This window comes from Loxodonta africana, chromosome 7 (assembly GCF_030014295.1).
Source record: "Loxodonta africana isolate mLoxAfr1 chromosome 7, mLoxAfr1.hap2, whole genome shotgun sequence".
NCBI lineage: Eukaryota > Metazoa > Chordata > Mammalia > Proboscidea > Elephantidae > Loxodonta > Loxodonta africana.
This window is the reverse complement of record NC_087348.1, coordinates 71371953-71389320: the sequence shown is the minus strand read 5'-3', so window position 1 is coordinate 71389320 and position 17368 is coordinate 71371953. Positions and strand designations below refer to the sequence as shown.

Below are 17368 nucleotides of genomic sequence, written 5' to 3'. Positions count from 1 at the left end.
TCTTGTATTAGTCTTTTAAAAAGAACTTTCATTCTTAATGATTTTTTAGGTTTTTATAACATTCTTTGTTCACCGATTAGACCTATACGTATAAAACCAGTGTCTCTGAATTTCATAATCAGTGTAACCTTGATTCTGCTTATTGCCAAGCACATCTGAGAATATATTATTATGAGGTTGTAATCCTAAACACATTCAAGTAATACATAGAAATATAATTTTTGCTAATTATGAAAACATTTCCTAAGTAAAAATGACAATCTTATATGTTTAACATTAACCAAAGAAATTAAAGTGTTTTTCTATTTAACAGTAAAATTTCAGACATTTTATGGGTATCACTTGTGGTGCAAAAGATTTATTAGGTACTTAATCTGTGGCAGGGATTGTTCTAGGCCATTTTTTATTGGAATAGTTTTATTCTGTTACTAGATACTAGATTTAAAAATCTTCTTATCATGATATAATGTGTTGCTCAAAAGTCTGAAATTGGGTTTGCTTGAATGGTTCCATATAGTACCTTTGGAAAGAGCAGATTGCACAAAAGGAAGACTTTTGTTCCCTAAGCAAATACAGTTTAATGATTGTTTTAAAATTTTGAGTAGAGTATTGTTAAATTAGTAAGTATTTATGAAATCCAAAAGATACTTATATGTTTAGTGTAGGATTATATCATAAATCTTACAATGATTTAATGATGATTTGGGCATTCATATGTGACTGGCTCAGCTACATAGTTCTTTTGGTTGGATAAGTAGTCCAGATTTGTCCATACAGGTAAGCACCACAAAAAGAAAAACCTGTCCTAGGGACTGCACCGTTATTTTTCCAAGAATTTATGTGGTTGGTTATAGTGGGAACCAGTTTAAAAAGTGGGGACTTTTGCTTCCAGGAAGATGACGTAGATGTACATTGCTTATTCCTTCTGCTAAAACAACTGAAAACCCTGAACATTATATATAAAATAAACATTAGAAGACTTTGAAAGGTGGAGAGAAGAAGGCATACAGACTAGGGACCTCGGGACCCAAGAAATGACACAGTGGTGAGTTCTCTGGGTTTTCTTTTTGCCTAATATATCCCAAACTTGAGCTGAAGAAGCCAGCAACCAAGAAACGGCAGTGGGCACAGACTGAAAAAGCCTTTTCAAAAGCGTTTTCTCTCTAGTCAAAGGACCAGGAAAGGGGCAGCATAGCAATTCAGAAAATGTTTAGAAAATAATCACTCTGATTCAGCCAAACACCACAGAAAACAAAACAGAAAGAACAAAATTGTGCTCCCACTGCAAACCACACCAGCAAAGGCCAGGTGGGGAGCCTAGACTTAAATTTTGGTGAGGTCATAATGAGGCAGTGCAACCTCCCCATTGGGGTGGTTTCAGAAAAGGGGAGTTGGGACTTTCATCTTTCCCAGGAAGTAATGAACCTCCCCACTCTGGTTTACTGTTAGTGGAGACCCACACGGGAAGGCACCCAGGAGTAACCAAGGTACCCCTTCCTCTCCTCATTAGAATGCTGTCAGAGGAGACCCAGTAGAGAGCCTGGGTTTTCACTACCTCCCATTAGTAATGAGGCTAGCTCCTTTCCCACCATGGTGTCAGTGGAGGCCACAAAGTGATTAGTAATGAGGCAGACACAGACGTTGAAATGATGAGATGTTAGAATTATCTGACAAACATTTTAAAGTAGCCATCATAAAAATACTTCAGTGAACAATTCCAAACCCACTTGAAAAAAATGAAAACATAGAAAGGCTCAGCAAAGAAATATCACCTGTAAAGAAGAACCACATAGAAATTTTAAAACTGAAGAGTACGGTAGTCAAAGTAATAAATTCAGTGGAGAGGCTCAACAGAATGGAGGAGATAGAGGAAGAGACTCAGGTAACTTCAAGATAACCCAGTAATCTAAATAGCAGGGAGAAAATAGGAGGAAAAAAATGCTCTCAAGGGCCTATAGGATTATAACAAAAAATCTGACATTTATGCCATCGGTGTCCTACTAGGAGAGGATAAAGAGGGCAGGGCTGGAAAAAATGCTTAAATAATGGCTGAGTACTTCCCCAAATTGGTAAAAGGCACAAGAAGCTGAACAAACCCCGAACAGGATAAACCCAGAGAACTCTATGAGTCTAATTATAGTCAAACTTCTGGAAAGTAAAAACAATGAAAATATCTTAAAAAGCAGCAAGAGAAAAAAGACATTTTACTTATAGGGGAAAAACACAAGGATTTCTTGTCAGTGGATTTCTCATCAGAAACTATGGGGACCAGAACGAAGTGGCACAACACTTTTTCAAGTGCTCAAAGAACTCTCAACCCAGAGTTCTATACCCAGTGAAAATATTCTTCAGGCATGAAGGGGAAATCAAGACATTCTCAGATGAAGGAAAACCAATATAATATGTCCCCAGCAGATGCACCCTAAAAAAATGGTTAAAGTAACTTCTCTAAACAGAAGGAAATGATAAAAGCAAGGCCTCTTGAAATATCAGGAAGGAAAAAGGAAATCGATATGGGTAAATACAATAGGTTTTCCTTCTTCCCTCATGTTTTCTAAACTATGTTTGATGGTTGAATCAAAATTATAACCCTGACTAATATGGTTCTGAAATTATGCAGAGGAAATATTTAAGAAAATTTTATTATAAATGGGTAAGGATAAAAAGATGTAAAGAGAGGTAAGGTTTCTGTACTTCACTTAAGTAGTAAATGGCACAGTGGTTAGGAGCTCAGCTGCTAACCAGAAGGTTGGCAATTCAAATCCACCAGTTGCTCCTTGGAAACCCTATGGGGGCAGTTCTACTCTGTCCCGTAGGGTCGCTATGAGTTGGAACTGACTTGACAGCACGTAACCACAACAGTAGAATCATGAGTTATGTGTATGTAATGTAATACTTAAAGCAAGCACTAAAAAAGAGGTACATGTAAAAATGCCAGAGAAATCAAAATGAAATACAAAATAATGTCCAGGTAGGCCACAGGAAGGCAGGAAAAAGAGAACAGGTAAACAAAATAGTAGACTTAAGCCCTGTCGTATCAATAATTACATTAATGTAAATGCCGTAAATATGCTCATTAAAAAACAGATCAGCATAAAAGATTTTTAAAAAGAATCCAACTGTATGTTATTACAAGAAACTCCAAATGTATTGATATAGGCAGGTTGAAAGTTAACAGATGAAAAATTATATACCACGCAAACATTAATCAAAAGAAATCAGACATGGTTATTTTAATATCAGATAAAGTAGACTTTAGGGCAAAGAAAATTACCAGTAACAAAGAAATATGCTCTATAGTAATAAAATGGTCAGTCCACCAAGACAACCTAGTAATCCTAAATGTGTATACTCCGGATAACAGCTACAAAATATATAAGCAAAAACTTAGAGAAGTGAAAGGAAAAATAGACAAATCCAAATTATAGTTGAAAACTTCAACATTCTTAACAATTGATAGAACAACTACCCAGGAAATAAGCAAACAACACCATTAACTAATGGGATCTAATCAACATTTATAAAACAGTCTACTGAACAACAGTAGAATATATATTCTTTTCAAATGTCCATGGAGCATATATCAAGATAGGTCATATCTTAAACCATAAAATCTCAACAAATATAAAAGAATTAAAATCATAGAATGTGTTCACCAACCCCAATGGAATCAAATTAGAAATCAGTAACAGAAAGGTAATAGGAAAATCTCCAAATGCATGGAAAATAAATGACCCACTTCTAAATAATCCATGCACCAAAGAGTAAGTCTCGAGGGAGAAATTAAAACAAAAAATTGAATGAAAATATCAAAATGAGGCACAGCTAAAACAGTGTGGGGAGGAGAAACTTCTAGCACTAAATGCTTACATTAAAAAAGAGGAAAAGATTCAGATCAATAACCTAAGTTCCCACCTATTCTAAAAAAAGAACAAAATAAACCCAAAGCAAGTAGAAGGGAGGACACAATAAAAGAGCAGAAGTCAGTGAAATTGAAAACAAAAGCAGTAGGGAAAAAAATCACTAAAACAGCTGATTCTTTGAAAATATCAATAAAACAAACCTGTAGCAAGGCTGACAAAAAAAACACACGTTATCAATATCATATGAAGTGGGATACTACATGCCTTGCAGATACCAAAAGACGAGAATACAGTGAACAGCTTTGTACACATAAATTTGACAGCTTAGATGAAAAGGACCAGTTCCTTGAAAAGCATAAATGAATATAATTTTCCCAATATGAATTAGGTAATTTGAAAAATCCTAACACTGCAAAGGTAAATGTGTTAATAATGAAAAATTTCCCAAAAAGAAAATATTCTGGTCCAAGTGATTTTCTTAGAGACTTCTACCAAACATTTTGAGAGGAATTACCATGTTTTTACACATATAATGCACTCCTCCTATGTTTCTTTGCCAACTACTCCCTCCCCGTGAGGTATTTTCCTAAGTGCCACTAATTCAATTTTTTTTTTCCCACATTGTTGTAAAAATAAATAAATAAATTAACATAGCACACTTAGGAAAATACCTTGCGGGGGCGGGAAGGAGTGATTAGCAAAAAAACGTGGAAGGCCCATGTTATTCATGCAAAAATACATTAACCAGTTCTACACAATCTGTTTCAAAAAGTAGAAGAGAGAACTTTTCCAAATTATTTTATGAAGGTATTCCTACTCTGATACTAGACCAGGCAAAAAGAATACGAAAATAAAAAGAAAACTATGACTAATCTCTCTCATGAATATAAACAAAGAAATTCTTAACACAGTATTAGCAGATGGAATTAAGCAATATATAAAAATTGTTACACACCATGACCAAGTAAGATTCATTTCAGGGATGCAAGGCTGATTCAGTATTCAACAGTCATTCTGTGTAATCTACCTTATCAGCAGACTAAAGAAGAAACCCACTCGAAGGCAGTGGGTTTAAAGAAGAAAAAGTGCATTATCATGTCAATTGATTCAGAAAAAGCATTTGACAAAATTCAGGACCCACTTAACGATAAAAACTCTCAGAAAACTAAGAATAGATAGAAATTTTCTTGACGTGGTAAATAATGTCTGTATTTAAAAAAAAAAAAAGCCTACAGCTAACATCATATTTCATGGTGAAAAATTAAATACTTTCTCCCTAGGATGTCAAGATTGTCGAGACCAAAATGTCTGCTCTCACCACTGTTATTCAACATAGTTCTGAAAGTCCTATCCAACACAGTAAGAAAAGGAAATAAAAGGCATAGTGATTGGAAAGGAAGAAATAAAATTTTCCCTAATTTTAGATTACATGATTATGTAGAAAATCTCAAAACATCTGCAAAACAGACAGAAACTCCTAGAACTAATAGGTGAGTTCAGCAAGGTAGCAGGATACAAGATTAACATACAAAAATCAGTTATATTTCTGAGTCTTGGCAATGAACATGTGGAAACAGAAACTAAAAATATACCACTTAACAGTCATGAAACACACAAAAAGAAATATTTAGATGTAAATACAACAAAACATGCACTGGACTTATATGCTGAAAACTACAAAACTCTGCAAGGAAGATTTAAATAAATGTAAGACATACTAGAAGTCGCTGGGTGGTGCAAGTGGTTAATCACTGGGCTGTGAACTGAAGGATTGGTAGTTTGAATCCACCCAGAGATGCCTCGGAAGAAAGGCCTGGCAATCTGAAAAATATTTTAAATACCATGTTCCTCAGTTAAAAATAAAGCAGTTGTTGAATGATGGATTAAGAAAAAAAAAATCATGTTACACCCATAGATTAAATATGTGTATATACATATATATATGAGAGAGGCTTTATAGGCAAGACCATTCCTTGACTATATCTTTTGATTGTACTATACCTAGATTATCTGCATTATATATAAAATTCAGTTAATCATTCTTTTTTTTTAATGGGGTGAAAATCATGTAACATAAAATTAACCGTTTTACAGTGAACAGTCCAGCGACATTTAGCACATTCACAGTGTTGTGTAACCACCGCCTCTGTCTAGCTCCAAAATATTTTCATCATCGAAAAGGAAACCCTATGCCCATTAAGTAGCGGTTCCCCATTTCCCCCTTCTCCCAGCCTCGGCAACCACCAATCTGGATTCTGTCTCTATGGATTTACCTGTTCTGGATATTTCATACAAATGTAATCATACAATATGTTACCTTTTGTGTCTGACTTCTTTCATTTAGCATGATTTTGAGGCTTATCCACATTGTAGTATATGTCAGTACTTCCTTCCCTTTTATGACTAATATGCCATTGTATGTATATACTATATCCATTGATGAGTATTTACACCTTTCCTACCTTTTTGCTATTGTGAATAGTGCTGCTATGAAAATGCACATGTATTCATTTGAGTACCTGTTTTCAGCTCTTTTGGGTATATAACTAGGAGTGAAATTACTGGATTATATGGTAATTCTGTTTTTGACTTTTTGAGGAGCTGCTGAATTTTAACTCATTTTTAATTTGGAGGATGAAGGATATAATACTTCTGAACCCTGAAAATTAGAGTTTGAAAAAAAACTTGCAAAATTACATTTTGAATAATTTTTGAGGGGGAGTAAATCTCTAGAAAATACAACTTTTAAATAATATAAATTTTATTGTGTTTTTTGATGAAAGTTTACACAGAAAATTAGGTCTCATTTAACAATTTCTACACCAGTTCTTCAGTGATGTTGGTTATATTTTTCACAGTATATCAGCATTCTCATTATTTCCATTGTGGTTGTCCTGTTTCCTTTAATCTAGCTTCCCTGTCCCCCATCCCTTCTCATCTTTGATCTAGGGAAGATGTTTACTGTTGGGTTTTATTTAGATGATTATTTAGAAGAGCACAGGACTCATGAGCGATATTATTTATTTTATGGGCCAGTCTGTCATTTGGCTGAAAAGTGACCTCTGGAAGTGGTTTGAGTTCAAGTTTAAAGAATATCCCAGGGCTGTAATATTGGGGGTTCACCTACTCTCTACTGGTACAGTGAGTGTGCCCTTATTTTTAGGAATTTGGCTTTTGTTCTACATTTTTCTCCTGTCTTATCTGGGACTGTCTGTTGAGTCGCTGGTTGGAACGGTTGGTAGTAGTAGCAGGGCACCGTCTAGTTCTTCTGGTCTCAAGGTGGGTGAGGCCATTGTTTGTGTAGACTATTAGTTCTGTAGACTAGCTGCTTCTTTGCATCTTTGGTTTTCTTCTCTCTCTAGAAAATAAAACCCTTATCCTTGGTTTGGAATAATAAAAAACAATCATATTCAACCCAGAGGTACTTTAGAAACATGATACATGAATAATGTAACATACCCAAGAGGAAAGATTGCGGTGTTAATAATACAAAGTTTATAATATTTTGTTCCATTTTTATGGCCCATAACCTTTTTTAATACTTAAAATATATAGTTTGGCCTGAATTTTAGTTGTCTATCACATTGAATGCAGATAAATACATATATAACCATATAACCACATTATCCCACCATTTGTATCATCGATTTGTTGATTGGATGAATTGAAGCCAGTTTTTATAAGTAATCTCATTTATAATTATTCATAATTATCCTGCTGACAGCTTGTTAAGAAGCTAGAATTAAGAAGTCATAGTACCTATTAATACAACTTTAATTGGTTTCTGGGCCTTAATAGTTCTTAGAGGAATATATGCCCAAGGGAATTGTTGTAAGCAGTAGAGCAGTTGGCTGGCAATTAGTGTAGTTTCACAGCTGAGTGTGGTCAGAGAAGGAGCAGAAGAGAGCCCTACCAGTACCACTGTCAGTCTAAGTTGACTGTGGGCATATCCAAAGTTGTGCCTACCTGAGATGAAAAATCAGAGATTTAACACTAAGGAAGAGACTCACTAAAATTATCCAGCCAGTCACTAAACAAAGAAACAAGCAGATAACAATAACAAGCCTCGGGGGTTTGGGTGACCAGTACCCAGAGTTGCTATATTTTCTAAAATGTACAGTTTCCAACAAAAAATTACAAGGCATACAAAGAAAGAGAAAAGTATGACCCATATACTGGGGAAGCAAACAGGCAAAAAAAACCGCCTGTGAGAGTGACCTGGTAGCGAATCTAACAGAAAAAAATTTCAAACTGGCTATTATAAGTATGTTCACAGATCTAAAGTAAAGCTTGAAGAAGTAAAGGCAAGTATGATGACAGTGTTGCATCAAATAGAGAATATCAAGAAAGAGAAATTTTTAAAAAGAACCAAATGGAAATCCTGGAACTAAAAAGTACAATAGCTAGTATTAAAAATTCACTAAGGGGGCACCAACAGTAGATTTAAATTAGCAGAAGGAAGAATTAGCAAATTTGAAAGTAGACTGATAGAGATAATACAAGCCAAAGAACAGAGAAAAAAGAATGAAGAAAAATGAACAGAGTCTCAGAGAAGTGTGGGACATTAAATGTAAAAATTTATGCATAATTAGGGTATCAGAAGGAGAGAACGGAGAAGAAAAGCTTTTTAGAAATAATGGCTGAAAACTCCCCAAATATATTGAAAAACAATAACCTATACATCCAGGAAACTCAACGAACTCCAACTAAGTTAAATACAGTGAGACCCACAAACAGACACATAGTCAAAACGCTAAAAGTCGAAGTGAAGGAGACAGTCTTAAAAGCAGGAAAAGTAAAACAAGGGTGAGCACATGGGTAGAATAGTATGAATTTTAACTGTTAGACAAAGTACAAAGATTACAACTTTTAAAAATTGGGAGAAAGAGAAGGTAGAATAAGATCATTGATTGTTGTATAGATAATAGATGGGAGACAGAGGATACCCTTTAAGACTGGCAGACCAGACACCAAAAGATTAAGTAAGAATAAAGGGGTTTAACTGCGCTAACAAGTTGAAATGCGAAAGCAACTACGAGAATGAAATTACTGATTTTCCTAAATACCAAAAGAAAATTTTAAAAACAGTGAAGACACACCGCACAGAGGAAATAGCACCATTACTTTAAGCAAATAACGTGCTCCTTCCACTTTTGTTTACTCACGGCACCCTCCCCATGCATGGTAGTTTCAGAAACTCAGGGGCGGAAGAAACAGTTGGCAAACATATAAGGCATGCATTATTTGCACTAAAATATGGTAACTATTATGTAATACACAGAGTAATTATAACACAAAATAATGACAGACTAAATATGACTTCTATTGATAAATGTGCGTTGACAACTTACCTATTAAAAGAAAAATATTCTGAGGTGGGCTCATGAAACAAATATGTTAAAATTTTGTTTAGGCAGGAATCCACTAAAACCAGTTGCTGTCAAGTCAATTCCAACTCGTGGAGACCTCACGCATGTCAGAGTAGAACTGTGCTCTGTAGGGTTTTCAGCAGTTAATTTTTCAGAAATTGATCACCAGGCCTTTTGTCCAAGGAGCCTCTGGGTAGACTTGAACCTCCAACCTTTTGTTTAGCAGTTGAGCATGTTAACCATTTGCACCATCCAGGGACTCTGGGGACCTCATTAACAAAAAAAGGGGGGGGGGACTTCATTAGTGAATGCTAAATCTAGGGTGGAAAGCTTGGTAGGTATCAGGATTTTTGCATGGTCCCCAGGTGTCTTCTTATAGATTGCTTATTTGCAAGGGGAAGATAAAAACTGTAAAGAAACTGGACAACACCTTGACCAGGTAATTAAAGTTAATATCACCAGTGAAAAGTTAGATACGTTATTGCCTACAACTGTGATACCTTTAGAAGGACATGTCATTACTTACGCCTGGCAAGGAGTGCATAACCTGAATCTAATCATGAGGAACATTCTATAAAGTAATTGGCTTCTATTAAAAAAAAAAAAAAATCAGTGTCATAAAAGAAAGGCTGAGGAATTGCTCCAGAGTGAAGGAATCTAAAGAGGCAGACAGCCAAATGCAGTCTGTGATCCTGGATTGGATTCTGTACTAGAGGGGAAGAAGTGCTATAACGGGCATTTTTAAGATAATCAACAGAATTGGAATATGGAGTGACAAAACCTTTATCAATATAAAGATTTCCTGAGTTTGATAGCTATACTGTTTATGTAAGATTATACTTAATCTTAAAAAATCACATGGAAGTATTAAGAGGTAAAGTATAATGTGTGAACCTATTCTCAAATGGTTCAGAAAAAATGCATCGCGTGTGTGTGTAAAGAAGAGAGGATTGTAAAGCGAAGTGTTAAAAGAGTTGGTGAATCTGAGTAAAGGTTTTTTGTGGCAGTTCTCTAAGTTCTTGCAAGCTTTTTCTGTTTTATATTATTTAAATAAAAAGCACTGGTTGTAAACTATAAGCTGAGGCTAACACACACACACCTTATAAATAAATTTAAAATGGAATTTAAATTACATAAATTTCTGTCTCCCGCCATATTTTCTTAAAATATATGTGTATTTAGTGTTTTACCAATACAAATTACCAGTATTCATAAAGCCTAACTAATTTGAAGAGCCCTGGTGGCACAGTATTAAGTGTTAAGCCACTAACTAAAAGCTTGGCAGTTTGAATCTACCATCTGCACCTTGGAAAACCTATGGGGCAGTTCTGCTCTGTCTTAAAAAGTTGCTATGAGTTGGAATCAACTCGAAAGCAATAGGTTTGGTTTTTTCGGTAACTAATTTGATGTCAGGCCTAGACCTGACTTCTAAATTTTTTTCTCTGTTGTGTTTTTACAGAATTTGCTGTTTTTCATTGTTGAAATGTGCTTTAGAGTTAAAATATTTTCTACGTGTCTTTTCCTCTGAACTTCAGTAAAATGCTTGGTCGTGTGGAATAGACGAAGCCCAGCTGTTTGGTCCTTATCCCCCTTAGTGCTTCCTGTGTCCTGAGAACAAAATAGAGAGGGAGTTGAATTTAGAAGATATTTTAATATCTTTTCATATTTTTTATCTTGTTCCAAAGTGTACTGTATCAAACAATATGTGGATCATAACAGATTATGAATAACATTGTGAAGAATGGGAATTCCAAAACAGTTATTGTGCTCATGCAAAACTTGTACATAAACCAAGAGGCAGTTGTTCACACAGAACAAGAGGATACTGTGTGATTTAAAATCAGGAAAGGTGTGCGCCTGGCTTGTATCTTTTCACTGCACTTCTTCAGTCTGTATGCTGCGCAAATAATCCAAGAAGCCAGACTATTTGAAGAAGAGCACAGCATAAGGATTGGAGGAAGTCCCTTAACAACCTTCCATATGCAGAGAACACAGCCTTCCTTGTTCAAAGTGAAGAAGACTTGAAACACTGATGAAGATCAAGGACTACAGCCTTCAGTATGGATTACACCTCAACATAAAGAAAACAGAAATCCTCACAACTGGACCAATAAGCAACATCATGGTAATGGAGAAAAGATTAAAGTTGTCAAGGATTTCATGTTACTTGGATCCACAATCAACGCCCATGGAAGCAGAAGTCAAGAAATCAAATGACATATTCCATTCGGCAAATCTGCTGCAAAAGACTTCCTTCAGGTGTTCACAGGTGTTCAAAAGCAAAGATGTCACTTTGAGGACTAAGGTGCACCTCACCCAAGACATGCTAGTTTTAGTAGCTTCATATGCATGTGAAAGCTGGACAGTGAAAGAGGACTGAAGAAGAATCAATGCCTTTGAATTACGGTGTTGGCAAAGAATATTGAATATACCATGGATTGCCAGAGAATGAACAGATCTGTCTGGGAAGATATGGATTGAATTATGTGCCCCCTGCCCCAACGTGTGTGTCAGTTTGGGTGGGTCATGATTCCTGGTATTGTGTGATTTTTCTATATGTTGTAAATCCTGCCTCTGTGATGTTAATGACGGAGGATGGGTGGCAGTTGTGTTAGTGAGGCAGGACTCCTACAAGATTGGATTGTGTCTTGAGGCAATCTCTTGAGATACAAAAGAGAGAAGAGCAGAGGGAGGGGTCCCTCATACCACCAAGAAAGCAGTGCCAGGAGCAGAGCATGTCCTTTGGACCTGAAGTCCCTGCAAGGAGAAGCTCCTAGTGCAGGGGAAGATTGAGGAGAAGGCCGACAGAGAGAAAGCTTCTCCCTGGAGCTGACTCCCTGAATTTGGACTTTTAGCCTACTTTACTGTGAGGAAATAAACTTCTCTGTGTTAAAGCCATCCACTTGTGGTATCTCTGTTATAGCAGCACTAGATGACTAAAACAGACGAAGTACAGCCAAAATGCTCCTTAGAAGCAAGGATGGCGAGACTATCTCATATAGTTTGGGCATATTATCAGGAGGGACCAGTCCTTGGAGAAGGACATCATGCTTAGTAAAGTAAAGAGTCAGCGAAAGAGAGGGAGCCCCTCAATGAGATGAATTGATACAGTGGCTGCACCAGTGGGCTCAAACGTAGCAGCGATTATGAGGGTGGCGCAGGACTGGGCAGTGTTTCATTCTATTGTACATATGATCCCTATGAGTCAGAACCAACTTGATGGCACCTAACAGCAACAATTTTATAAGCTTCGCTAGCTATTTTGCAACTAAGTCCATTTGGCCACATCAAACTTTATCTTTTGAGGAACAACTTGTTCTGTATCAGAAGAAAAATATCTGAAGATATTCTCTATGTCTTAATGATTCCATTTCTTTTTCTTTATATGTACTATCTGCTTAGACCATGTGTGAAGAAAAATGACGACAGCAGATGAAATTTGAGATTGTGCATCCAATCTTATATGTTGTATTAACTAACACTTATCTTAGTGAAAAGCCAGTGATTAAACATTAAAATAAAAGTGTATTTTATGTCCACTTGATTCTTTAACAATATGCATATTGAGTTTCTTGCTTCTGTCTTAAGGCTGTATGGAAGAATGAGAACCATATGGTCTTAATAGGTGAACAATCCAGGAGCTCTCATCCGTTTTCAAATGGGGCAGTATCTGACATGCAGTGAAGTTTGCCTAGTATTTTTTAGTCTTTATGAACAAGTGTGGTGGTGGATTATTAACCTTAAATTTTGTGATTGGGGTAATCGTTAGATTATTAAATGTGTGAATAGTATGTATTCTCCAGATGTCAGTGTTATTTATTGCACAGTTTAAAAATACCTCCTTCTCTTTTTCTTAAGATTAACATGGTACCTGTAACTGCTTTTCTCAGAAGGATGGAATTACTTTTTAATCTAGAAACTATTTTTGTTAAATTATGTAGCCAAACACTACAGTCCAAAGTTAACTGTAAAAATTAAGTAGAAATGATGGTGATTTGCAGAAACATAACTGTTTTGAAATAATACTTTGTAAAGGTAGATCTCATGCAGAATGAAATAAAAGAATAATTTTTTGCTCAGTTTTTGTAGTGATAATATTTTGCTGTTTTTGTTTCCCCCCTTGGTGCCTTTTGATTTCCTATGTTTTCTAGCCATTCTACTTACAAATACTCAGGTAATTGCACTGTTTTTAGATTTAGGACTTTGTCATTGCTATTATAATACTTTTATGTAATTATAAAATACTTTTTTTTCCTGACTAGGAAGAAGCATTACATGCATTTATTCAGCCAGAGATCCTGGACGGTCCGAATCAGTATTTTTGTGAACGTTGTAAGAAGAAGTGTGATGCACGAAAGGTAGATGCTATATAGAAATTAACACTTAATTTTCTGTGCTAATATTCAGTGTTACATAGGGTCTTTCTTTTTTTATTTAGGGCCTTCGGTTTTTGCATTTTCCTTATCTGCTGACTTTACAGTTGAAAAGGTTTGATTTTGATTATACAACTATGCACAGGATTAAACTGAATGATCGGATGACTTTTCCTGAGGAGCTAGATATGAGTACATTTATTGATGTTGAAGATGAGGTAAATATTTATTATATTTTGTTATGTTAAATTTTGCATTAATCCATTTTAGTCGTGTTTTTAAAAGAGCTGTGTGGGGTAATTTGACACTAGCATCAGGCTCTCGTTTTGCTAGAAGCTAGCCTTATTCAGTAAAAGATCTGTCATGTCCTGCTCTGTTCTTTTGGAAACAGTTGTGATTTCATTATGGAGACTATCTATAACCATTTAGTATAGTTGTTACAAAGTGATAAATCTTTGTTCTCAAAATTACTATAAAGTATTTTTTCTGATTGGAACTAAGTACTATAAATATAAAAATGCCTTTTTCCCAGGAGCTCAAAAATAATTTTAATCATCTATCAAGTTTTATTTAATACTTATGTACTAAGGAGCATTGTGGAATGGAAGCGCACATGTTTTGGGCCTACCTAGATGTGGATTCAAAACCTTGTCTTGCTACTTACTAGCTTCTTGATTTTAGATAATTCATGTAACCTTTCTGAGCCTCAGTTTCTTTGTTTATATAGTAAGGATAATACTTGCTTTTTATAGCTTCTCTAAGAAGAGAGTGCCTCCTAAAGTAAACGTTCATTGAATGGTAGCTATGACTACGTGACATTTTGAAAGATATAATTTGAAATAATATATCAAATACTTACGCTTAAGTTACAAAATCTTCCCAGATTATAACGAGCTTTCGAAGGAGGCGTAATCCTCGGAGGAGTCTTAGACGAGATCAGTGTCAGATCACTCCTCTGTATGTCGCTGATGTGTTTCTTATAAAGAGAAATCTTTCCCAAGGGGAGAAAACCCATATATAAAGTTTGGCAGTACTTTTTAGGAAGTTCTATGCTTAGTTCTTGGGAGAAGGCAGGATGTTCTGGCTTAGTTGAAGAAATTTTCAGGAATTATCTCTTTGAAATTCATGTAGCGATCTAAAGTTGATTTTCACCTCTATTTTTCCTTGAACAAAATTTTGTCTAGAGATGAAGACTGTGTCTTAGACACATTCTGTACAGTGACATAGTTCTTGGCAAAAAGTTGGTACTTGTTACACATTGTTGGGTTGATTTAAGATTTTTAAGCAACAATTTACACGTATTAAGCCCCTTCATCTTAGAGAAGCATTCTGAAACTATTGAAATAAAAACAGTTTCAGATATATATATATAAAATGTTAAAAACAATAGGAGAAGGTTGTTTGGGGATATCTATGAAGCGGAATTCTTCAAATTAAATTTGCATGGAAGTGATTTAAAAACCATAAAAGCGTGGAAAAAATATGACTTACTATTTTTACATTTCCACCTCTCCACATTAAAGTATAAAATTCTAGAGGATAGATACGTCTTATTTTTCTTTCTAATTATGTACAATACCTAGCACAGTGATAGACTGGATTGAACTTTTTTTTTTTTTCTAGAAAATAGATGATATTTTTTGTGGATTTGAGGACAAAAGAAGCTCATATTGGAGCTCAGATTCTCTGCTTTTATGGATTTTAGTCAAAGAGATGGTAATTGTATATTGTCACTTTGCAGCTGTAAACGTAAATGGAATTTTAATAAAAGTCCAGATCACTAATTGTTGTGTTAGAATTTCAAGAATATGCAGAAATGCCTTTCAAGTACACTGATTTTTTTTTCAAGAGAAAATATAAATTGACTTAAAGTAAAATAAATATTTTTATTAATAAGAATTTCTTAAAATTATGTAGAAAAGTTAGCAAACAAAAAGTTTTGTTGAATATATTTTATCTTTATTTGGCTTATAATTTTAAGATAATTATGTTTTATTAAGAAATCTCCCCAGACTGAAAGTTGCACTGACAGCGGAGCAGAAAATGAAGGCAGTTGTCACAGTGATCAGATGAGCAATGACTTCTCTAATGACGATGGTGTTGATGAAGGAATCTGCCTTGAAAGTAATAGTGGAAATGAGAAGATTTCAAAACCTGGACTTGAAAAGGTACTATTTTTTCTTGGTGTTTTTTAGTTGAAGGAGAGAATAAAGTAATCTCTAATTTGCTATATGATTGTTATAGCTGTTGTGACTAATACTATGAAGTTAAAGAAGCTTAATTTTTTTTTAAGTTAAGACTTTTATGACTTTTTTTATATGTATATGACCATAATAAACTTTAGGAAAGACTCCTGCTTACTAGTGGAAACCTTAATTTCTAGGAGGCTGAACTGTAACGGTGTGAGCAGGGTGGGTGGTACTGTGGAAAGGCTGCCTTGGTAGTCAGGCAACCAAGATTCTAAGTCAAGAAACCTCTGCCTTTAACATCGCAGCAAGTCTCAAAATCTCATATCACATCTGAGTTTTCACATATAGAACAATGAAAGCACTGGCCGTGGAACCCTTTATAAAACTGTTAACAATAGAAGTAATCATTTTTATATATATATAATTTTATTTATTTTGTTGTTGTTGAGACTATATACAGCAAAACGCACACCAATTCAGCAGTTTCTACATGTACCATTTAGTGACATTGATTACATTTTTCGAGTTGTGTAGTTTTGTCACCCTCGTTTTCTGAGTCGTTCTTCCTCCATTAACATAAATTCACTGCACCCTAATGTTCCTATCTAATCTTTCAGGTTGCTGTTGTCAGTTTGATCTGAAGAGAGTGTAATGCTTAAGGCAGACATTTTTTTTACTAGTTAAGCTAAATTATTGATTGGTTTAAGAAGACTTCAGGGAATATTTTTGGTTTAAGGTTTAAAAATCACCTCAGGGCAATAGTTTCAGGGGTTTAGAAGTAATCTTTTTGAGGTAGGGTAAGGCCAAAGTCCTCAGTTTCCCTCCCCTTCCCTGTGACAGCCGTTAAGGTACGTAAAAAAAAAAAAAAAAAAACATAGTTCCGTGGATCATAATTTGAAAGCCACAAGACTAGATTATCTCTGGGATAGTATCTTTTTTTTTTTGTCTTTGTGTCTATGATTTTAATGTTTTATCAAACCATTTCTTTCACAGTCATATATTCAGCTTTATTTAGGGGTGAGCTATAGCTAGAATGTCATGAGCATGGTAGGAATAATAAATAACCTAAAGACTGATCAGTAGAGCAGAGTCATGTTAAATATAGTGATTTTTAGGCAAGATTTAATAATAGAGTTATACTTAACAAACTTTTTAGACCATTACCATTATTCTCACTATCATGACCCTTACACTTATATTTTAAAGTTATCTTTTTCAGGGCAGATAGATGAACAGGAATTGCTATGTAATGAGTAACATAGTGGGTACATTATAACTTATAAAGAACATAGCACTTGAGCAGGGATTGACAAAACTATGGCTGGTGGGCCAAATCCAGCGCTGTGCCTGTGTTGCTACAGAGAAAAAAAAAAAAAAAAATTTTTTTTTTTTTTTTTTTGTGTTTCTACAGAGACAGTCATGTTATTTGCAAATAATGTTAGTTTTATTTCTTTCTTTCCAAGCTGTATACCTTTCTTTCTTCTTGTTGTTGTATTTCACTAGCTAGAACTTCCAGTATGATGTCGAATAGGAGTAGTAAGCAAGAACATCCTTGCCTTGTTCCTGATTTTAGA

The 17368-nt window shown here is 35.0% G+C and overlaps 1 protein-coding gene across 2 annotated transcripts in view; it reads left to right on the top strand.

The window, feature by feature from the left end:
- Positions 1-17368, top strand: part of USP47 (ubiquitin specific peptidase 47) — a 148872-nt gene that overhangs the window by 85899 nt on the left and 45605 nt on the right. For both annotated transcript variants that reach the window (XM_010592234.3, XM_064288426.1), the window contains 3 exons: positions 13495-13590; positions 13671-13823; positions 15606-15773. In XM_010592234.3, the coding sequence (XP_010590536.2) occupies positions 13495-13590; positions 13671-13823; positions 15606-15773 (417 nt within the window). The remainder of the gene's footprint in view (positions 1-13494; positions 13591-13670; positions 13824-15605; positions 15774-17368) is intronic.